The sequence below is a fragment of the Tauraco erythrolophus genome, chromosome 7 (assembly GCF_009769465.1).
Source record: "Tauraco erythrolophus isolate bTauEry1 chromosome 7, bTauEry1.pri, whole genome shotgun sequence".
In the NCBI taxonomy this organism is placed as follows: domain Eukaryota; kingdom Metazoa; phylum Chordata; class Aves; order Musophagiformes; family Musophagidae; genus Tauraco; species Tauraco erythrolophus.
Window position 1 is genome coordinate 37485008 of NC_141471.1, and position 23960 is coordinate 37508967.

At 41.5% G+C, this 23960-nt stretch overlaps 1 protein-coding gene across 1 annotated transcript; it reads left to right on the forward strand.

The window, feature by feature from the left end:
• Positions 1–5512: 5512 nt before the first annotated feature.
• On the forward strand, positions 5513–23622 carry SNX10 (sorting nexin 10). The gene is made up of 6 exons (XM_086614804.1): positions 5513–5536; positions 11158–11244; positions 13316–13416; positions 14003–14101; positions 22870–23085; positions 23522–23622. Exons 1-6 carry the CDS (start codon positions 5513–5515, stop codon positions 23598–23600), a joined length of 606 nt encoding a protein of 201 aa, XP_086470930.1. The 3' UTR covers positions 23601–23622.
• The last annotated feature ends 338 nt before the right edge of the window (positions 23623–23960 follow it).

Sequence of the window (23960 nt, forward strand, 5' to 3'; positions counted from 1 at the left end):
TTGCAGCACAGGGGAATGGCTGGTTGGGGAAAAACAATAACATATTGTTTAATGAGGAACTGTGTTATACCCGGTGGGCCATAAACAGCCGAATGGAGTGAAATCCTGTAGGAAAAGAGTAGTTAACTCAGCATTGTGGCAGCAGTGCCTGGAAGTCAGAATTTTAAGTGCAGCCAGAAAGGCATGATGTTGGCTACGTTTCTACATAGCATTGTGGTTGGAGGGAAGGTGTGTGAATTCTGTCAGTGGTTTGAAAAGCTCTTCATCTTTTAAAGGCGACTTAGACACTGTCCTCATTTCCTGCTCAGCAACAAAGTGATTCTGCTGCTACTATAATGCAGTACTGATGAAATGAGTACCTTGAGCTGGAAAGTGAGATGGATCCTCTCAAGGGATGCTTTGTTTTGTTGACTTCACTAAGTGGTTTGCAGACGCCTGAGTGCTCTGCACGGTTTAGATGAATCATATTTTTCTCTCTTCTAACGAGTGGACCCGTATAGTGATTTGCTGAGAGAAGGCGAGGCAGATTAAGTGGCAGGGCTGATGAAAGAAGGAAGGATGGTCTGTGACCTGCACAGTCTAGTTTCTGCCCTTGCCATCCTGTTTATGGACAGAAGGGAGCTCATTACTCCTCAGGTGAGCACAGTTGAGTTGATCTCGGGTATTAAACTGGACCAGGTGAAGTAGAAGGCATCTGCTTACACTGAGGCTGAATTACTCTGCATTGAGTAGAAGTCATTGCTTGGGGAATGGCATTTGCATAGGATTTTTCCCACCAACAAGAGCAGTAGTTCTGTGATGGCCATGTACCCAATTCCTGTAAATGCCAAGCTATGTTATGATGTAGTTAGTTTGGCATCACAGAATGATACATTTTATATGTATAAGTGTATGCTACCTATATATAGTTTTCACATTATTTTCTTCAAAACTGGGGAATAAGCACTCAAATTTTCGCCTGTTTCTTATACTGAGGTTCCAGTACGAGTCACCATCTAAGTCACAGCTGGACTAGATGGACCTTTCAGTTGATACGTACAGTATGGCTGGTCTTATGATTTCAGACAGTTTTGTTCCATGAACAAGTTAACATTGCTTTCTGCCACTTGTAATCCTTTCAGTTGAAACCTATAATATTTCATCCATGCTTCTGGCTAGCTGTGAGCTAGTACTAAGTGGGGATTTAGCTCCTCCATTTCGTACTTCCTTGCAACAGCAGTGGCACGAGTGTCTCAGGTTCTCTGCTCTGTGCAGGAGTTGCAGGAGATGCTCTTTCCCCTGCCAGAGACTGAACTTTCAGAACTAGTCCAGAACCTGAGACTTCTGGACTCCTCGAAAGAAATGTGCGTGATCCTATCCTGAATCTAAGTACTACTTATGTTTTAGCATGGGATTGAGTTTATTGTATCCTTTTTTGAACTCTTGAGAGCTAGCATCTTCTTTTCTTACAGCTCTATTCTTCTTATCCTTCCCCTCCCACCATCACCCCCTGCATGTGTATTTTCCTTACAAATCCGGATGGATGACTTGCCTTTCAGGAGCATAGTGTGGCTGGGTGCCCACAGGCATGTTCTGTGATAGTGAACTCTGTGTACCAATGCAGCTGAACTTTCTACAGGCTCTAAATTAAAATTCTTAGGACTTTTTTTTAGTGTTAAGGTAAGCAAAATGTAAAATACAGGAAAGATCTTTAAGTATTTAGAAGATTTAATTGTGATCTCTCTCTCAGGGTCACACTGAAGCCTTGAACAGAAGTTTCTTTTGATATTGATGATGGGAACAACCTTGAAAGCGCAGCTGAGGACTTTGCTTTTGACTGAACAGGACTTTCAGTCATCACCAAGGTCTAAAAATAAATCACTCTTCCCTAATAAAGCTTGAGGGTGGTCGTTTAGTTGTATGCTTAGAAGTAACCAAGGTGGGTGGATGGATAATTCTTGAGCCGAAGATCAAAATTTATTGCTTGAGGGGAGACAGGCTGCATGGAATCCATGAGCACTCCCAGAGCGGACAACAGCATTGCATAGAGGCACTGCCCAGCAACGGGTGAGATCATGAAATTTCAGTGTGGCAGCTGGGAGGGCTTGTGTTTGCTTGTGCTGTTCTTATAGCAAGTTGTTGTGGTTTTTGTCTGTGGTACTGTTTGAGTTCTATCTTTCAGTTTGGGATTGTAGGGGAGAAGTTACTTCCGCTTTTAAGAGCAGTCCATTTATGTGATAAAAGGGTATTTCCAAGTCATATTAAATTATTTATTTTAATTTAGATTTTAATATATTTAATCAATGCTAAAAATGAATTAAAATTATTTAAAATTAAATATTTAAATTTATTTAAATATACATTTATAATAATTTATTTATTATTTACATTTTAAATTATTTAAAATTTATTATACTTCATAGTGATTGTCTACTATCCGTAAGAGCAGCACTGCAATTTACCTATTATCCCTAAGAAAGCACTGCAATGCTCATTTAGCTTGGTAATTTTTTTTTTTACTACAGGAAGTATGAGAAGTCATCCTACGTAATCTTTTTGCTTTGGGTTGTTGTTGTTGGCGGTTGTGGAGGCATTCTGTGGCATTCATTGGTTAGCAATTAAGAACTGTCAAAAATATGTACTGCAAGGAGCAAGGTTATTAAGTATATGAAACTGAGTAATAATAATTAAAAGTCTTCAGTCTGATAACAGACCAGAAACAGAATGAAAACTTACTGAAAGCCAATGGGCTTTTTTCTCATTCACAGCAGAAGAAGCATTTTATCAAACTACAGATCTCTCACTACCTTTTTTGATTCTTTTCCCAGCACTGGTTCATTTCTCTGTCAGTGGAAATTTTTTATGAGTAAAAAGACCAGCAACCTTCTGTTCGTCATCTGAAGGCTGCTTCTTTCTGTCACCAGTATTTGGGTAGAGTTTTTCTAAAGATAAAAGGCATCTTCTTACGCAGACGGTTGAAGTGTTCTGCTTCAGTGACTTATGTGTGTTACAGAAGTCCTAAAATATGTCTTGCTACCAGACAGAATACTGCATTCAGTATGTTTGCAAGTGACTGCAGTGTGACTGGGGTGATCTTGGACTTGCTGAAGTGTGTATAGGAAAAGGTAGCTTCAGTGGGCTTGTCTTTTCTTTTTTTTTTCAAATTACTTGATGAAAAAAATGATGCATCCTAAATATTTTAGGAAGGTTTTTTGGTGCTGAAATATTCATTTTAGTCATTAAATATTTAAAATTGCAATGGCTGTTTGCAGTTGAAAGTGTGCTTTCTAACCTGCACCAGCACATAACTGGTCATTAGAAAGCTGAAGACAAATAAAATGTGTATTCAGACCTGTCATTCACTGACAGTGTCAGGAGTGAGATATTTTGGGCTTGCATAATTTCTTGCTTAAAGCAGTTAAGAGACAGGAGAGAAAGAGGCTGTAGAATCTGATAGAATAAAGATATATAACTGAAAAAAAAATTGAATTGTCATTTTAAAAACAAAACACATTCACAAACAGAGCAGAAAGGGAGAAAAAAGCTGTCGAACTATATAGGTTTTTAACTGTACCCAATGAGGAGAGGTAGCAGGCAGAAACAGCCCTTCCTCTTCTGACAGCCTGAGCCCTGCACAGTTTTTTTTCTGTGGTGTGGGCTTGTGCTTGCCAGAGAGGTAAAAGCCATTTATCTCCACCAAAAGAAAAAGCTCCTCACATACTTCCATATTAGCAGCAGTTACAACTGATGAGCCAAATTCTTGCCCCTCCTTGCTGAGCTGCTGGGTACTGCTGAGCCTGTGCAGCAAGAAGTGCTGAAGTGCTCTTCTGTGCCTTCAGCCCAGAGCATATACACCAGTTAAACATAAATATGTTGAGCAAAAAAAACCCCCAAAAAGTTATTGGAATGTGTTTTCAATAGTTCTCTGTGCTTTTATCAGTGCAATCCTAGCTACAGAAGTGAAATGGTGGCCTTATCTTTATGGAGATGGAAGCCATACTGATGGTATTGTTTGAGATGTCTGAAATCCCATGCGTTGACATCTCTATTGGATATAGAGTATCCTATTTTGATATAACTGGTCGTATACAAACTTGACAAAGACATGCTTGTTCCAAATAATTTATGGTCAAAGAAGTATGTGCACTTATCTTTGTGCTCTGTTTTGTTAAATAGGTAGAGTTGTATTTGAAAGTTAGGCATGTTTGTAAGAGGTGTTGGGCAGGGGTGGGGTGTCCAGAGCCCTTAACTAGGCTTGACCTGAAGCTGTATAATAACAAGAGTGGCTCCAAGCTCTGTAGCACTAAACCTTAGCAAACCACCTCCAAAAATGTAGCTGTCTTCCTTACACCTGTGTGAATGTTTTGCAGCCAGCTGACAACAGCTGCAGAGGATTGCCCAAGAAAGCTGCAGATCCACCTTACCAACGAAAGGTGCCTGCCCAGAGAGATGCCTGAGAGGATTTTTGCTCCAGCTTTTCCTACTTGAGTGGCATCTGTCCTGAGCAGAGGCCAGTGTAGAGAGCCGTACTTCTGGGGTGAAGGAGGGATCCTGCTTGGGTCCTCTCGGTTTGGAAAGAGGAGGCTGATGTTTAAAAGCTGAGATGGCAATGAGGATGTTTTTGTAGCTGGGGGGTCAATGCGAGTGTTTGCTGGCAGTGGCTGGATGGCATGTAGAAGAGGTAAGGGGGAAAGGGAAATTGCAATTCCTTTTTCCTGTTATTTTTAGGCAGGCAGTGTATAAGCAAGCCAGCAACTGAATAAAGCTGCCTTGCTCTTCCCATGTGGGTACCTGTCCTGAGCAAACCAACTGGTGTACAGGACTGCTGAGGTAGGTATTGGTGTTTCCAGTGAAAGAGTAGGTTTAAAACATAAGTTGATAATGGGATTTTTTTTTTATTTGGCCTAATTATATGCTTCCCTACATAGAGGTTTTAAACGACAGGTGCCATGAAATTTAGCCTGAGTTTTTGCTAGCCTACAGGATCCGAACAGTTTGTCTCTCTGCTTATCTCCATTTCCGAGAAACGGTTGAGAGAGCTTTTGATTCTGCTTGCTCAGATGTTTTAGTGGCTCCTGGACCTCAGCTGCAGCCACTCAGACCTGTGCTTGGGTGCCTGGGAGCAAGGCACCGGCTGCATTTCCTCGGCTCTGTCTGTGCATGGGGGATGCTGGCTGTGCAGAGCTGTCAGGAGGTGGGGTGCAGGATGAGCCCTGGGACAGCTCTTGGAGCAACGAAGAAAGCACTGATTTCCAGAGAGGACAGCATCATTGAACTGTCATGTATGACAATATCCTCAGAAGGGGATTAACCCAGTGCTTCCGAAACAGGATTTTTTTTAAATGAATGAATTCTTAGATATAGTTAATGGAAACATGTTTTCTGGTATATAGGCACTGAGCCTGGCTCTTTACACTGTCTGCTAATGTCTAGCAAAGTGATAATGACCTTCAAGTAATTACTAAATGCCAATCTGATGTCTGCTTTGTTGTTTTTTTCAGGTTGATTTTTATTTTAATATAAACCAGTGAAGATGACACCAAAACACGAAAAACAAGTAAGTCATGTCTAAGCTTAATAAAAAGGATTCTATTTGGTGGTTGTGGATTGAATTTTGTTAAGATTTGTCTGGGCCTGATTAGTTGTATTCTTCATGCTTTAAGTGCCAGGCTACAGAATATTCTGGAGTGATGCAGTGCCAGTTTCTTCTGTTAAAATTTGATGGAAGAATCAAATATTCATTGGATCAGAGAGAAGGAAATTAAATGACTAGTGCATAAGGGGCTCAGACACTGAGATAGGAGAGAAGGACTTGGATTTCAGTCTTTTCTTCATCAGTCACTGGGGAATTTTGGTTGGGACATAATGGTTGGAGCTGGGCCTGAGGTCTGATTAACAGACGCATGGACCACAAAAATCACACTTGCATGTTCTTTTACTCTGTCTCAATGAATGTTAAAAGTTTAAACAAATTATTTTGTCTCAGCTGTTAGCCTCTTATCAGCCTTATGTCTCAGTGTGTGTGGAGCAAAGATGCCAACACTCCCAGTGTGAAAAGCCCCGTGTCTGTTGTGGTTGATCCTTTTACTAATAGACGACCTGATGGGGAAACTTTTTTTCTCGGAAGCTTTGTGGAAAATGACTCTTTTGGGGTTATTGACTAATCAGATGTGTAACAGTGGCACCATGGAGCATGAGATTATCACCTGATACAATCCTGAGCAGAGATTTGAATTAAAATGCAGCAGGAATGAATGAAGCAAATAATCTTCCAATGCAAGATTACTTTTATTCCTCTTCCTTGTGGTAGATTTCTTCCCATATTAAAAATAGATGTTTCCATGTCAGATTCCTATTTTCCTAATAGGAAAATGTTAAAAATAAACTTCTCAGAAACATAGTTTTTTGTGGTCAAATTCTGTATAGGAGAGCTTCTGGCTTATCCTTGTCTCTGAGCAATCCATTGCAAGGTGCAGAAATATTTCCAACAGGAGAAAAGGGGAGGGAAAGGGAAAAAAAGAGAAGGGGGGAAGGGAAGAGAGAGAAATGCTTGTGTTTGCTTCAGTTGTTTTTATGGTATATTCTTCCTGTTGAGATAAATCCTAATGGGAGCATTTCAGTTCCTGGTGTTTGTGTCTACATGACCCCAGTGCTGCCCTTTTTCCTCTGCTGTCAGCACTCGTGCTCTTTGCACAGGACTTAACCAGGAGGGAGTAAGTGTAAACCTGCCTTGGGGGTCACTTTGGCCATTTTGTCATTTATGTGTGAGCCTAACTACTTGGGCCGCTCCAGGCCTTGATGACAGGGGAGCAAAATGCCACTGGTGCCAGGCCTAAACTGCCTGTTTTAACCAGGAATTAAAAGGCACATCCAGCTAGAGAAGCTGCTCTGTTGGTTTCTGGTTCTGAAGTAGTTATGACTACTATTTGTAGTAGTTATGAGTGGCTTTGGGGCAGATTTGAAGCTCTTCATGAGGGTGTTTGGACCAGTGTGGCTGCTGGGATTCATATCAAACTGTACTAGCAGTTTGGATAGAAAATGTTTTGCTTATGAGTTTAGCAGTTTCCAGGGAGAAGGAATAAATGGAGATGCTACTTTTCCCAGTAGCTTTCTGTTGAGTCTGTATCGTTCCCAGTGCAATAGGCCCCCACGACCAAGCTGGGGCACTTTGAACTGTCAGCAGTAAATTCTGTTTTTGAGATAATTGTTGCACTTAAGCACACATATCATTCTTCAATGCATTATAGACATGCATGTATTGTGCCCCTCAATTATAAAAAACAAAGCCAACAAACCAACCAACCAAACAAAAACCGCAACAAAATGGGAAGTATATATAATGTGGCATAATAGCTAGATCTGAAATTCTGGAAAAACCATGCAGAACTGGGTGGGGAAAGAAGATACTTGAAAAGGATTGCAGCTGATGAAAGTAAAAAGTCCCTGAAACCTTGCCTGTCTTCGGGCTTTGCTTCCTGGGTGGTATGGCTGGTCTGCAACGCAGTCTTTTGACAAAAGATGAAGTTAGTCTTCATGTGGGCTGTGGGGGGAGGAGGTCAGTCTCGCCTCCCCGAGGTGAACAGTGTTTTACTTGAAGATAGAAATGTCTATTTAGGGTACCCTAAGTTTGTCTAGCAAGATGGAGAGGGAAGGGAGAACATACAGAGGAGAAAGGCAGTTATTACCCCAAACTGATGTAATCTGGTGACTGTTCATGACCAGTGAATGCAGGATGGACTGAGTGAAAAACAGCAGTCTCCCAGAGGAATATTCTGCCACCTAACTCTGCCTGGATCCTGACATAGCCTATGTGTCAATATGGGCCTTTACAATACTACTTTTTTAGGGACAGGGAGGCATAAGCAGCGTTTCTGGAAGTGTATCTGCATCTATGCTGGGCATTTGATTAAATCAATGTTGTTGTCCCAGTGGAGTCCTATGTCCTGAGAAGGCTTAAAGGTCAAGAGAGAAGAGACAGTCTATGTGTGCAATGCCACTGTTTCAGAGCAGCAGAAACTGTAACGCGAACTGGGATTAACGCTTCCTGGATTTGAGATGTTTGTAGAGGAAGTAACCCTAGATCTTGAGAAAGGCTGTACATTTTTGGGTTTTATTTTCTAGTTGCTTAATGTTTATCTTGCTTCCTTCTGAACTCAGCCTCTATATTCTTTGGCAAATAAAGGAAAAAAAAAAATTCTCAGTCTTCTACTGAAATCATGGTGTTTCAAATCGGAGCCGACACTGTGCGAGGGTTGCGGTTTGCTGAGGTGCTGTGCTCTACTGCAGATCATTTTCACTCCTGAGTTGGTGATATACTGCCCAGACACCTGCCTTCCATGGCATGTACAGCAGGTCTCCTTTCTGCTACAGGCAGAGTCTGAAGGCTGCTTGACTTCCTCAGTATTGAAACTCTCTGACTATTGAACTGGAAATTAAAAGTATACAGGGCTTTTTATGTAAATCATGTGGTCTGGAATGATTTGCAAAGTAACTCATAGCTAATGCAACTTTTTATCGTAACACTTTGGTAAAATAGAGGTCGAAAGAAGCATTTTGCTTTGAATGTTATTTCGATTCTGTACAAAGGAGAGGGTTATAGAAGGTTACTTGAAAATGAAGTAATTTGGGGAATCTGCACAAAAGGAAGGACAACGAGAAGCCAGTACAGCAGTGGATGAGGGGAAGGGTACTGAGGTTGGGTTTGAGCAGGCTACCTGCGGTTGTGACTCCTGGGCTGCAGCAGTTGAAGGGAAGAGGAGAGTGGTGTCCCTCTAAAGTTTCCTGGCATAACTCCTCTTCTTCCTGCCTTGCAGGACTGATGTGTTTAGAGCTCAGGAAAAAAAAAAAAGTATGTTTTGGATAAGTGGTTGCAGCTCTGGGGAAAAGTGAAATGCAAGGAAATAGGAGACTGGAAAGACAAAAATTTGGGAGAAAAGACTATGGATACAGAAAGATGTTACAGTGGGTCTGAAAGTATGCAGTGTCTATATATGTATGCTAAATATGATAGTGAGGCAGGAGGGGAAAAAAACAACTGAAAAATGGTTTTCTGTCCTTAGTTCAGCACGTTTTTCAGGAGGGGAATAACTTTCTCCTGCCTCTAATGGAGTTTTCTTGTTTGTAAAGGTGTGGCCCGAGCTGGTAGAAGTGATTACAACTCTGTTCATTTGTTCCTTTCATGCCATGTTGGCATGGGCTTAAAAAGCTGCAGAGAACACAAAGCAGAGGACAATTGGGCCTCCGGTGCTCTTCAGCAAGGGCAGAGGTGATGAGAGCCTTTCAAACAGGCTTTCTTAGGCAAGGTGCTCATGGCACGCACCAAATGGGTATCCAGCAATGATGTAGAAAGCACTTCTGTGACCAGGGACTGGGCTAGGTGAGATAAGGAGCCTGTGGCCTGAGGTTTTATCCCAGGAGCAGTACCGCCTGGAAATCAACGTGATAGATTATTTTATCCAGACTGTGAATGCCTCTATGCCAGGTACAGAGTGCACTGGCTATTCAGGAAAAAAAATAATAATCTTTTCTGTCCAAGGTTGTCACTCTTCTCCTGTCAGTTGATTGAAGGTTGCTGCTGGTGGCATGCTGAAGTGTCTGTGGTGGGGGAAGAAGACTTGTCTGCAGAGTAAAGGTTTCTTTTCTGATATCTGTGGTTTGGACATGGAGAGAAACATTTTAAGAGCTTTCTGGTTCAAGATTTCTTGATTTATGCAAAGTCGTACTAAAAAGCATGTTATTTACCAAAGACACTGTCATTCCTCCCACAGTTGATTTCTGTACCTGAAGATCTTGCGCAGTGCCTTCCTCTCGGGGGGGGGGCGGGGAGGGGGGGGGGGGTCATAATGTACCACTTAAAACGATATGGTTTTCTTTAACTGAGTCATTGTTTAACTGGTTGGCTCAGCTCTTTGGGTGAATAGCTTATTTAACCGACTGAAGTAGGCAGCCTAATCATTTGCTTGGGAAATAGCACGTAGCTAGGCACGTTTTCAACCCTTTATATTTTAAAGAAACTTTTTCCATCCCAGTATGAATGTACAGATTTACCAGGGTTGGTTTGTTGTGGGTGTTTTTTTTGTTTTTAAACACAATATAACTTTTCACATGGCCATTATCTAAGGATACTTGGAAGCATGTGATTCTTCAGCCTTTTCCAATTCCTATTAGTGATGCCCAGTTACATTACAACAGTAATGCCCACAGGCCTCTCGCAGGCGTTTGGGATCTGTCTAAATTGTTTTATAAATGTAGGAATTAAAGGAAGTAGACTATATATGACAACTTCTACGACAAATACGGTACGTCATTGTTCCTCAAAGATGAGAAATTATGCTCTGCAGTGTGGCTGTGTTGCTTCCTTGGGTAGGTTGATGGTCAGACTGGGAGGGCAGCACCTGGATACTGCATCCTTGGGTGTACTTCGTGGCTTAAGTTCCTGGTGTATTGGAAAGTGTGGGTAGCAGAGGAGGATTCATCTCCTTTTGCATGGCATGTGCGACACTAGGCTTAAGACCTTGAATTCCCTGTATTGAATCTGTGGCCGGGGCAATTCATAGTGGTACATCCTTCTCCACTGGACTGGAGTGACTTGTTTCAGGCATAGAAAAAAGGTCAGTTCTTCAGCAACTTGTGAGGGTATGGAGCACTCACCTCTGATCCCTGAAGTCAATGGCTATAAATACTTGATTAAAAAAAATGTAGATACAATGTTGAAAGAAATTTAGGAGCAAATAAAATGCTAAATGTATACATGGGGTACATGGAGGAGGTTTGTAACATGTTCTTTGTGAATGTTGACTACGAGGGTGGGAAAAGCCAAAAATACCTGCCTAATTCTCTTACGTGTGTGACTTTGAATGCCAGGTTTTCAGCTTGTAGCTACTGAAATCACCAAATCTCCCATGCATGAAACGTGTATGACTTTTCACAGCATTACTTAATCTGAAATATTCCTTTTCAGTTGGCAGTTTGGCAAGGAATTTCCCAGACATGTGGTATAGCTCATATGATTCATTGCTTTTTGCTTCTCCTTTTACAGGGTTGCAAAATGCAGTAAAACACCAGTTCAGCTTTTAATCTGAGCACAGTAGCTTGTGGAACAGCAGAGCAATCAAGAGAGTCTTTCAGACTCCCTTTGTCTTCTGAAATTAATTACTTGATTTTATTATGCACTTGCAGGAATTCGTAACTGTTTTGGTGCGAGACCCCAGGACACAAAAAGAAGACTCATGGCATTCTTATGTAGACTATGAGATATTTATTCATGTAAGTATCAAAAATATCAGCGTGGATTCTTTGGGCTCTTTATTGCTGTTTCTGTCCAAGCCAGAATTCTCTTTGCAGTATTAATGGAATTTCTTTACACTGCTTCTGGGAGGCTGGAGGATTTTATTCTCCTGTTAACGACTGAGATGCAGTGGAACAGGTAAGGTGGGTTGGCCCAAGGCTGTGCAGAAGGTCTGTGGCAAAGCTGGGAGGTGTACCTGGTATTGTGTTCACGTGTGTACTCCACAGTGTCTTGCAACAGAGACTATTCTTAGCTTTACTTATCAATGAAAAAATTGTCATAGTCAGTGATGTCCTACCATTCTAGAAGTAGCTGGGTGTTCAGGTATTCATGGGAAAACAACTTTCTTTTCAAGTAATTATCTGATTATTTGTATTTAAATTCTCCTGAGTTCTTCTTTTTGCCAAGTTATTTGGTTGCTGCAGTGTGGTTGTTTTCAGTGTACCTTGACATTCATATTATGCTTGTTCAGTGGTGCTTGGATATGTCAAGTAACTACACTTGGGTTTTTGTATTGTAGTCTACCAAGTTAATGGGAGTGCACTTAGAATTAGGGTCCTCTTGTGTCTTAAATCTGTCCTATACATAATTTTGTTTTGTTGATTATTCTTTTTTGGTGGGTGACATATGGAAGAATTTATCCTAATTTCCCAAATCTAGATCCAGAGATTTTAATCACAATGTAAAAAAAAAAAAAATATATATATATAATTAAATCGTGAAGTGTATCAAGTATCAGGCGAAGAATTTGAGAGCAGCAAGTTACATGGTTAATGGTTGGCACAAGACCGAAAGCGTTTCCTTCCTGTATGGGAGAGTTAGGCATTCAGCATAATGACAGCAAGCAGTCAAGTGATGGCTTATTAAATGTCCATGACAAGTACTTCTCTCCTGTGTGACAATCAGAGCTGCAAAACTTAGATTTTGCAATGTGGTTTAAGTACTGGTTCTAAAGCAGTTACATTTTTTTTTTTACTTCTGGTAGATAGAAATTCGGTAGATTTGTTGGGGTGGGTGCTGTATTACTGTTTCACAGGCATTGGTGCTTTGGAATAGAAGTATATTACTGGGTTTCTCAGCAACTGCTAAGCTGGTATGATGTCATTTAGACCCAGTGTTATATGATTCAGCACTGGGCATCTCCAAAGCTGACAAGCATCGGCTCAGTTTCCTACCATCGTGATGCCAGGCTTTAAGACCAAGTCTCTAGGTCAGTCCTCCCATCGAGGCTTCTCAATGGATTCAAAATCTTCGGTCTGCCAGGCATTTAGACCAGCTGGGTTCCTTTTCTGCCCAGCTCCTAGAGCATTTGGTTTCTTAAACTGGAAGGTATCCCAGATACTCATCTATTCTAGAAAACTGGCGTCTTTGGGCCCTCTGCAATCTGCATTATTGACTGTCTAGGAGTTGTGGCTCTTGGCAGGCGATTGAGGGTGGGTTGGACTGCGGGCAGGTTTATAATGGAATCCTGTCTGGTGAGGTTTCATCTAAATATACGCTCCACAAGAAAATTTGGCAAAAGCGTTTGATTTCCCTGCATTGTTTCTCTTTTGATGAATTGGCATTTTTCTAGTGGACTAATAGCATTCTGTGGGAAAATTTCCAAATGCTGCTACTTGCAGAGAGCAGTCACGTTGGTCTCTTTGATTTGATATAAGTAGGATTGCACACCAGAAGAACTCTATGTAGTTAACTGCAGGATTATAACTAGAATAGCTAAACATGATTTCTCTTTTTTCCCCTGCAAAGATTGGCGCTATCTGCTGAAACTCTTCTGAGATCTCTCTTCCTGTTACCGCAAGTTGTACTATAATCTGGTTCTCTTGCTTTTAAAAAGAAAAAAAGCCAGGAAAAATATTTTCCTGAGAAGCAGTAGAAACTGTCACCAGCCCTGTCTGAGAGAAGTCGCAGTCCTTAACCTAAACTGAATCCGTGTCAAGCTTTCCGTTGGCGTCTCAGAGATTAGCATCTCAGATGTGTTTTTTAATACCACGCCTGCACTTTGGTTTAAGCTGATTTACAAAGTAAATGTTTTTTATTTCCCAACAGACAAACAGTATGTGCTTTACAAGGAAAACATCCTGTGTTAGACGACGCTTTCGAGAATTTGTTTGGCTTCGACAGAGGCTTCAGAGCAATGCAGTGCTTATGTGAGCAACTTTATATATGGCTATTTAATAATCTGTCAATCATGGAAGGGGAGGATTGTTTCATCTTAATACTGAGAATTACAGAAATTAGATCTGGAAAGTATCCTGTGTTTTTTACTAGCACAAGTTTATTCTGTACAAGGCATTTCTCTGCTTTAAACCCAGAAGAACATGGTTGTACTGATAGCCTTTGTTTGGTGAGCCCCCCTCTAATTTCTAACAGATTTAATTTGTGTTTTCTTTTCCTACGCACAGGTAGCAGAAATAACAGTCTAGTGTAGGTGTACGTACCTCCTCTCTGTGCTTTTAGGACATGCTTAGGTTCTTCAAGGACCATGAGAGGCCCAGCCAGACATGTGTACAGGCATAACAACCAGAACTAGAAACATCTGGTTTATTTTTTTTCCCTTTGAAATGTGTGGGAAGTCCTCCGGTTTCTCAACCTTGTGTTCCCAAATTTGATTTCATGAGCTTCTAGAATATGACCCATGAATTTCATGTGCTTGGAGTTGGCATTTGCTTATTGCTTTTTTCTCTACTCTTTCAGATTTGGTTTTAACTGTGTATTTGCTTCTTGTTTATAAAGACAGTTACCTGAACTGCCATCTAAAACTCCCTTTTTCAATATGAACAATCCCCATCATGTGGACCATCGCCGACAGGGTCTGCAAGAATTCCTGGAAAAGTAAGTACAGCCTGTGCTAGAGATGTTGGCATTTTTATGATGGCATCAATTTTCTGGTTTAAAATAGCCTATCTCTGGTACTTGAGAGCCACCGTGTGGTCATCTTACATGTTACACATTTGGCTTTATTTTTTATTTGCAAAGTCATATTTCATACATGTGACTTCAACTTTATTGATTTTAAGGAAATTTCAACTGGAGCTTTTCCATTATGTTTCATTGCATTGGTTATAAATAATAGTTTGGGATTTGAGTCACTTCGAAATTGTGTGCTAAGGCTGGAAGATCTTTCACCGTGATGTCTATTTCTAGTTTTCAAGAATGTGCTAGATGTTCTTATACAAGGAAACAGACCTCTCTCCCTCTTTATGTTCATGGAAAAATCAGTGGTTCTTTGGGCTAAACCCCTGGGAAAATTCTGTAGTGAGATCTAACACAAATATTTCCTAAACCGCCAATGACTTTGTTTACTGGTCCCACTAACATAAACAAGCTCTAGCAGCTGTGACAATTTTCAGTACAGCTGCAATCTGTATAAAATCATTCATCTGCGGGGTTATGTAAAAGTTAGTGTAAATGAATGGTGTAGTCTTAGCTAGAGGCAGGCCCGCGTTGCAAGGGAGTACTGGGTGAGTTTCAGTACTGCATCACTCAGTCCCGCTGCTGTAGCCATGTCACCTTCTGCAGTGGCAGAGACCCTGTTGGTCAGACACCTTCTGCCTTCTCTGCAGTCCTCATAGTACCCTGGCATCGATGGTGTGGGAGCAGGCTGCTGACAGCTGCCGGGGTAGGGATGGCGTGTGCGTTTGTAGGCTCTCTGTAGCTGCTGCTCGGGGTCAGGGCATGGTGAAATGCCGTGAGTGGAGACTGTTCATCTTCTTTCAGTATCAATGTTTCCATGAATCAGAACTGCATAAGCAAAGGAAAAAAGCAAATCACTTAAGTAGGCTTTAAGCCTTGTGGTCAGTGGGTGTAGTGGGATATTGGACCGGCTAATTTTCCAGTCGGTGCAATATAATTATAAGCCTCCCTAACAGACAAGAAATCATCAGTCCTGGGGTACGTTTGTTTGGCTTCACAGCTAAAGGCAGGGAGAGCTAACCACTGCAGGAATAACACTTCTGTGTACAGTTAAACAGGATCTGCGGCTGAAAGGATAGCAAATTGCTGGACAGCTGGATGAAGGCACGTGAGGCAGGGAAAGGAAAGTAGAAAAGGATCAGAGGGTTAGGCTTGGGTTTTTTTCTGTGTCTCAGGGAAGAAAGGCAGGGAAACAGTGTGACTGTGCTTCTAGAGGTGATAATATCAATAGCCAGCTGAAGGGTATGGTAGCTTAGGTCCCTGGGTCTGAGCAGTTCTACCTTAGCTGTGCTGCCCCATGGAGTTTCCAAAATCACTCTCATTTTAAAATGGCAAAGAGACTGACGTGGTAACAAGGTACAGTATTTCAGCATCAAAAAATATTTGCAACGCTGTCTCTGCTTCAGAAGGCAAAACAGAGAGGTAGATTCTTTCAGAACGCATCCTCGCTCTCCAGTTTGTGATGTCTGTAACTTAAATCATAGAATGGTTAGGATTGGAAGGGACCTCAAAGATCATCTAGTTCCAACCCCCCTGCCATGGGCAGGGAAACCCTCCACTACACCAGGTTGCTCAAAGCCTCATCCAGCCTGGCCTTGAACACTTCCAGGGATGGGTACTGACAGCAGAAAGCGTCAGTAGTTAGTCCGGGAGCGGGAGAAGGGGCATCTCTGTTGTAAGGTAACGATTTAACTGCTTGAACTTGGATGCCGTTTTAGAAAAGCGACAGGTTTCCCTCAGCCCTGGGGAACAGCTGGGAAGGGGTTTGCGGGGAGAGAGTGGAGTTCGGGAACGGGCCGGGCGCGCGCTGCTACTGCCCTCTGCTGGCGGCCGCCCCCGTCCCCCCGTCCCGCGCCGCCGCGGGCTGCGCAGGGGGAGTGAGCGCCCACCGGCCCCGCCCGGTGCCGGGGTGCACTCACACCCCTTTTTTTTGGTGAGTCGGAGCCAAAGGGGGGTGGCTTCTTCCTCTACAATTGGATTTAACTCATTAACAAGCGTGTGTGTATATATAGCTGTGTTTGAGCTGTGTTTTAGCATCATATAATGGTTAGGGTTGGAAGGGACCTTAAAGATCATCTAGTTCCAACCCCCCTGCCGCGGGCAGGGACACCTTCCACTAGATCAGGTTGCTCAAAGCCTCATCCAACCTGGCCTTGAACACTTCCAGGGATGGGGCATCCACAACTTCTCTGGGCAACCTGTTCCAGTGTCCCACCACCTTCAGAGTAAAGAATTCCTTCCTTAGATCTAATCTAAATCTCCCCTCTTTCAGTTTAAAGCCATTGCCCCTTGTCCTATCACTACACGCCCTTGTAAAAGTCCCTCTCCAGCTTTCCTGCAGGCCCCCTTTAAGTACTGGAAGGCTGCAATAAGATCACCCCAGAGCCTTCTCTTCTCCAGGCTGAACAACCCCAACTTTCTCAGCCTGTCCTCATAGGAGAGGTGCTCCAGCCCTCCTCTGGACCCACTTCAACAGCTCCGTGTCCTTCTTGTGTTGGGGACCCAGAGCTGAACGCAATGCTCCAGGTGGGATCTGATGAGAGCAGAGTAGAGAGGGAGAATCACCTCCCTCAATCTGCTGGCCACGCTATGTTTTCACACACACACACTTGGCTTTACTAAAGCTCTGGGTCTGGATGCTGCCTGTTCCATAGAGAGGAGAGAGGCAATGCTGGGGGAAGCAGGACCTCCCTGGTATGTTAGGAAGGGAGTGGGAAAGTGCAAAGCCCAGTGCTCTGTTTGCCCCAGCGATGACGGTGGTGGTGGTGCCCAAGCTCACAGCCTTGCTGGTGTTTCTTTTTGATGGTGGGAAGAAACGGCGTTTGAGCCTATATGGACCTGCCAAGGGAGAGATCCACAGATAACGTTCTTCAAATGCCTGCATGCGATGTGGGAACTGGAGCCTCTCTCTGCACTCAGTGCTTTGTGAGGTTATTGGCACCTAAGCCATCTCTGAAATGGAGTTTAGATCTTTCACTGTCTCAGTTTGTGCCCTGTGCCTGTTGCTGTGTGAGCAGGTTGCTGTAGTGTCTGCCCGGGCAGGAGTCACATGCCCAAGGAGTAAGGCTCGAGTGCTGGAAGCTCTCTGGCATTCAACTCCTGGCCCTAGGAGCTGTTCCGTGTTACCTTTATGTGGACAGCTATGGAGTTCTCTTGTCCTCCTTGACACATCACTCCGGAATAAGTTAGCATAGGGCAAGGTGTGCGTTTGGACAGAGCCTTTGTGAAGCCTCTCCGTGCTGAGCACAGTAGCATGAGAACTGGACTGACAGGTGGACACTAAAGCAAAGCACTAGTTTGTTGAAATCTGGAAACACATGTCCCACTTTGATCTGGCTTTACTGCACAAATGCAGGGTAAGACCTGCTTGTCTTAAAGGTCATTATCTTTGAGTGATGAACAACCGTAAAGCTCACTTCTTGTCTAGGCATAATTTAATATTTTAAGAGACCATTTGCATTAACGGAAGTCAGCTAGCCCTTTTCAATTATGAATTACTTGGCAAGAATAAGGAAAATTATGTGGTTTTCCTGGTAAGTATCCTCATACCTTTGAGGATGTCTGTAGATTCACAAGAAAAGCTTATTCTTAAATTGGAGGTCAAAATTAAAACACTATCTTATAATATTAAGTTCTGAAAGATCCTCTTTGCTTTCATCCCTTTTTAGCTGCACAGGTTTAACTTTGAGATTTAATTACCTTCATACCAGATCATCCTTGCTTGCTTATTAGAAAGCTAATTAACAAAACTATTTTAAACGAAGATGGGTTCAATTGCTGATGTTATTTTTTTTAATTGAGTACCATTGCATCCCAACAAATTATGTGGCTCAAGAAAATGAATTAGTTTTCAAACGTGCTCAAGATTGCAGTTTATGATGGGGTGGAAGACACACTAGGAGACTTGAAAAATGCAGTGCTCAGATCCACAGGAGATGAAGGGCATCCACAGCGTCACGGCTCTGGATTGCTGTCCGTCAGGCTCACTTGGTGCTGGAGTAAACAAGGCACCCAAAGCTTGGCTGCCAAAGGCAGAGCTGTTCTCTGGAGGCGGCTAGGGATTTTGGCCGCCTCCTCACACCTCCTTACCGTCCTCACCCCCGTCCCACAGCAGGAGCTGGCGTGGGCTCAGAGGACGCTCCCAGAGGTGTCTCCAGCAGGTGTTCTCTGAGATGCGGAGAGCAGGAGACTGGCTCCAAAGGGGATGGCTGCCAGCTTGCTGGGGCTCAGGTGGGAGCATCGACGGCCATGGGACAAGTGAGATCTCCTTAGGAGACCAGTGACTGCCTCTTTCCTATGGAGCCTAATATTTCCTACCTGGTGAATGAAGCAAGTAATGTCTAGCAGGGGCATGTCATTTAATCCTTTCTTAGACATACACATCATCAGATGCACAAAAGTTGCTTTGCAGTTGCTCACTCTCAGTAACGTTTCCTCCCTGATAAAAAATGAAGCAGGAAACACAGTTGGCCTTTTTTTTTTTTTGAGGAGGAGGAAACTGGGGCTTTGTCTGCTGCGGGCTGGGGCGAGGGGCTGAAGGCTGGGTGCTCAATAGAGGGCACCACAGCACAGGCTGTCAACCCATGCCTCTCGCTCCTGGTCTTCTCCTGTGATAGGATATAAACGGTCAGAGTAAATTTGTCGAAAACAAAATCGGAGTGTTAACCTTCCACACGCATGCAAGTGTGCATCTGTCATTGTATTAGGTTACAGTAGATACAGGAAATCTTTAGTTAGGATTAAGTTGTGCTGTTTGGCCATATGTTGTTCTCCTCCAGCAGAACAGTGTATAATATAACTAATAAAATCATGTTGAAGAAAACCAGATTTTGGACCTTGTCCAAATAAGACAAAACACATGTTTTGTCTTTTGTAAGTGTTCTTACCGTAACATGGGGAAGGAGAAATACTCCTCGTATAACATCCAGTGTTTCCTCAAAAATGACATTAATTCTTTTGGTCGTGAAGTGATGTTTTTTGGCCCTGCTTCTTTAAAGGTCTAGAGATCACGAGCGTTTACTGAAAGCTAAAAACAAAGATTCACATGGCCACGAATAAAAAAGGATTTTATTATCTCTAATTCAAATGTAGAGCCTTATCCTGCAGCCCCCTTAATCACATAAGTAGCCATTATGCATGTGAGAGGAGTGAGATCTCTGACAAGTAATGACTATTGATGGGATCAAGACTTGCAGGATTTAGCCTCCCCTTCTTATTCCAGGCGTGCATAGAAAGTCTGTTGTTCTCTTTAACGTGCCCAGTCAGTTCACAGGAATTATCACCCCATGGCTCTTCCATTAGCGCCACGGCAGCGAGAGCTGATTTACATCGCTGTGACCGCAGCTTTGTACTGGTGCTGGCTGTAATGAAACTGCTGGAGAAATCCTGGGAGCGCTGCTGGTTGCGTTGAGCTGCGCACGCGTTCAGCCTCTGCGAGGACATCCGTGTATTAATATTATGACACTCTGCCTTTCCTTTTGCCTTTTTAATTTGTTAGGTGGTGTTTTGTGATTTTCATTTTCAGAGTATTTGGAGCCAAATGTATTTTTCAGATGTACGACCCTTCACGCAGTGAGTCCCCAGGACAGCAAAAGCCCTGGAGAGCAACTGCTATATCGGCACTTAATACTACTAGTACCATCTGGTGACAAATGTATGGTTATTTCTTTAAAGAAGGAGTATTTTGAATGGGAAAGCATAATGCTTACAGATAGCACAGAATTTATTTATCATTTTGATTGCTTAGGATGAAATTAAAAAGCAATTTAACCTGTTGGTTTAGAGGGGTTGGGAAAAGCCAAAGGTGGGGTTTTTTAATTAAAAGAAAGAAGAAATGGTGCCTCAAGGGTATGTCTGGGTGAAAGGTATTCCTATATTTGTTTTCAGGATGCTTTTAAACGGTTTGCGAAATGCATCGAGTGTTTGGGCCCTTTCCCCACCTTATGAGCGTATATGTGTGTGTGTATATATATATACACACACACACGTGCGTGTGATTAGCTTTATGAACACCTTTCCATTTCTTTGCCTCGGTTTCTCTTCACTCCTTTCACCTCCAGATGGCACCATGAAGCAGAAGAGAAAATTACTGTGAAATAATGAGTCCAATGTAAAGTAAAATTGGAAATTGAATTATAGCTGCAGAAAAAGGACAGTAGCCTTGAGGTCCTGATCAGTCTGTACTCTTATCACTTTTGTTTGCTGTTCCATGTGTTAGGTTACTGCCGAGTTAATAACAGTGCTTCAGCAGTTCAAGGCTTAGCAGAATTGTACTGGACATGAAATAAAGCTAAAATGAATTTGTGTCCAATATCATTGACATTAGTGCTCATTACTTCTCTGGTGTAATGCCTCAAACCATCTAAAATCAATTTTAAAGATTACCCATTATTTTATAAAGAAAATAAAATACATTTCAAACAGCAACAGAGCTGTAAGTGTAGTGTAATCTCATGAACAGTTAGTTACTTGTGTTTTCGCTGGTTGGCAGGAAACTTTTGAAGGTACAGCAAGAGGAAAATCCGTGAAACTAAATGCCATCCACAGAATTTAATGTCTTGGGTTTTTGCTGGGTTACTTGGTATTAGACACGCAAATGTTAGAATTGCAGAAATGTGCATCCCCTCATTGTGCTCGTAAGCCTGGGAAAAACAGTAACTCTACAATAAAGTCCAGCATGTTATTTTTCATATTTTTTTAAGGGGAAGAAAAGAGGAAGGAGAATCTACTCCCCCCGAGCACATAAACTATAAATGTGGATTTATTGCGTGGAATGATACTTTTACTTTTTGTTGCAATGTTTGCCTTTGTTTGGAATGTGTGTTTATCAAGAGTCAAGGCTGAAATCCTCTTTTAGCGGCCGCTGAATGATGGCTTTTCAAACTGTATTCATGAAGCTGTTCCTGTCAAGGTGTGTAGACCTGTAAATTCTGTGTTTTGAATCATTTTTGCACAGCATTTGCTGGCTTCTTTTAGACTATGAAGAAGTTTTTCTGTATATTAATACACTGTGTGCATTGATTTTTACAGATGTCTATTTGCTATGTTTATTTTTAAGTAAATTCGTGGGAATTTAGATCGGACTAAAAAGGCTTTCTCTAGGTATGAAAGTGTGTTTATTTTGAACTTCAGTGAAATCTTGTCCTTCTGAGGCTGAATTTCAAATGCACCTGGTAGATCATTAGGGTCATTGCAGACGTTTCCTCATTGGAAGGTGTCAGAGTTTGAATTATTTGGTTGAGACTGTGTGCGTGCGTTTACCTAGGCAAATGAAATGTGCGTGTACACACATCCTGCGTTTTCAGTTGGAGATCTCTTATTACTTATTTTGATTTGACAGTTTTTTTATAGGCTTAGATGAAACCAGAAATCCTTTAGTGTGTTTATTAAACGTTATTGTAACATTGGCCACTTTAGAGAACAGTCTTCAGAACGTATTTGTGGTTTAAAACATTACAGTCCAAACACATCATTAATCTTATTTGAGAGAAGGAACTAATCAGTTATACTTTTCGTTTTAGTTAGAGTACGTATAGAATGCAATATTTCTTTCTGCTCTTACTAGTTCTTACACTAATGTAATCTCTTGTTTCCTATTGCATAGCCGTGACTTTTTTTTTAGTAATGACTAATCTAAATGGGTAGAAATAGGTAAATACTGACTCTGAATAGTTTCAATTTGTTTAAAGATATTTTAATAGTTTTCTGTGGAGCACTGATGGCATGCCTATAGGTTCTCATGACTTTATTACATGAGTAAAGTTATATGTACATGTAAACGAAAGTCTCTTGTTAATCATTCTAGGATTTGTGTATTAAGGAATTCCTTTCTTAAAGAAATGTTGTGGCAAAGTTGCATTTTTTCAAAATAATCATGATTTTCAATTCTCAGTGCTAGTAAAAGTATCTCTACAACTTTGTGTTACTGGAATGTATTGTATTTTGTTTATTCTCACTTCATGTAAGTAAATACTCTGTGCTAAATTTATTTGAAGACTTAATTTAAAATACATATAAACCAAATATTAAAATACACTTTTGAAAAGAATAGCTGCAATGAAATAGTATTTAAGATTCTCTGAAAACTGTTTGCAAGTATACTTAAACTCAGTGTTCCGTATCAGCATTTTCACTCCAGCTTAAATGTATGCATATTTGTAAAAGTGTAATTATTTTTGGCCGTGTTGGCTCTATTGTTTACTGGCGTTTCAGGGTCCTGACACTGCATGTGTCTGAAGTCCTCTGTCTCTACACACTTCTTTTCCCCCACCAAAAAAAATGGTGACTTGTAACTTTTAGAAGAGCTTAGTTATTTAAAAAAAATACTGAGTTCTTGATCGGGACCAAATTTTCATAAGAGTATATGCCTCCAACTGCCTAAAAATCATTAATTGATCCATGTGGTAATAACAGATGGTTAAATGGAAGAAGTGTCCTTGAAGTTATTCTAATAGCAGATGTGCCTAACTATTAGCTTCGTGTTTTTACTCACCTAAAATTCCAAATAACGTAATAAGAAAATAACACACCTAATCATTTTAATATGTTTGTTACCTTCTGTTACTGATTTAGGATTCATCTGAAAACTTAAAAGCAGGACGTCATTTAGAATTTGTTCTGGTAAAACGCTTCAGAATACGTGTGTGTATGTGCATCTACATAGAAACATTTGACTTTTCTCTTTCCAGAATTGTGCAAGATGCATTGTTGCTGTCAGACAGTAGGCTTCACCTCTTCTTACAGACTCAGCTAAGCCCAGAAGATATGGAGGCTTGTGTCTCTGGACAGACCAAATACTCTGTTGCTGATGCGATTCATAAGTTCGCCTCTTTGAACAGACGTTTTCCTGTAGAAGAGGAAGAGAGAAAAAAAGAGAAAAACAATGCGGACTCTGATTCAGAGAGGTGATTTCTGTATTTCCTTACTTTCTGAGATTATGTATACATACATACACACACGCGCATGCTTCACTTTTTTGTTGATGTAATACTAAGATAATGAAAAAATTAATTGACTGAGATTTTATTGAGCTGTGACAGCTCATCATAGAAGTCTTCACACACACCTCCACACTGAATTAATGAATGCAGTAGAAATTCAATTATCTGCATTCTGATTATGTGAATTTCATTTAGTCAGACTTGAATTATTCGCGTTTAAATTATCTTGCTAAAAAAATATCCAACTGCACTCCAAATGGCTAATTAAAAGTCCAAATTTCCTGTCTCTCTTTGTGACTGGAGATAATTAAAGTTCTCCTCTGTTACTCAGGCTTTGAGTGTGTTGTGAAAACCAATTTCCTCCTTTTATTTTTTTTTTTCCCTCTCCCCTTTTCTGCAGTTCATCCTCCGGGCTCGGACCTAGTGATGACAGCATTTCATGTGGATGTAAAGCAAGCTCAGCTTCTGAAGAATCATGAAAAATCATTCCTGTATTGCTATCTTAAGGACAGTGCAAAGCGGTTTCTGCTCTGTTTACTGGTTACGTGTACCACGGAAACACGGCTGGCTGGTAACGCGTACCTAAAAGACATATCGTCAATACAGCCATATGTCCTTACAAAATTTTCAAAACAGACCTTGGTACTATTTCTATGTTGATTTATTATGTATGTTGATTCAGGTCTACAGGCTACGTATTACGTTTGGGTTTTTGTGACTATTAAAATCTCAGTATTGGGTTAGTCGTGCTCTACTGACGTATGTGGTAGTTAAAATATTTCCCTTAGTGAGTGCATGTCTCGGATCTGGAAAATAAAGATAACTTAATTCCTCAGCTT

Bases quoted from the DNA above. Each gene is read 5' to 3' on its own strand.
- SNX10 (XM_086614804.1), top strand. From the start codon at position 5,513: ATGACACCAAAACACGAAAAACAA. The intron at 11,245-13,315 runs GTAAGTATCAAA...ATTTCCCAACAG, and splicing joins ACTATGAGATATTTATTCAT to ACAAACAGTATGTGCTTTAC. The intron at 14,102-22,869 runs GTAAGTACAGCC...TTCTCTTTCCAG, and splicing joins CTGCAAGAATTCCTGGAAAA to AATTGTGCAAGATGCATTGT.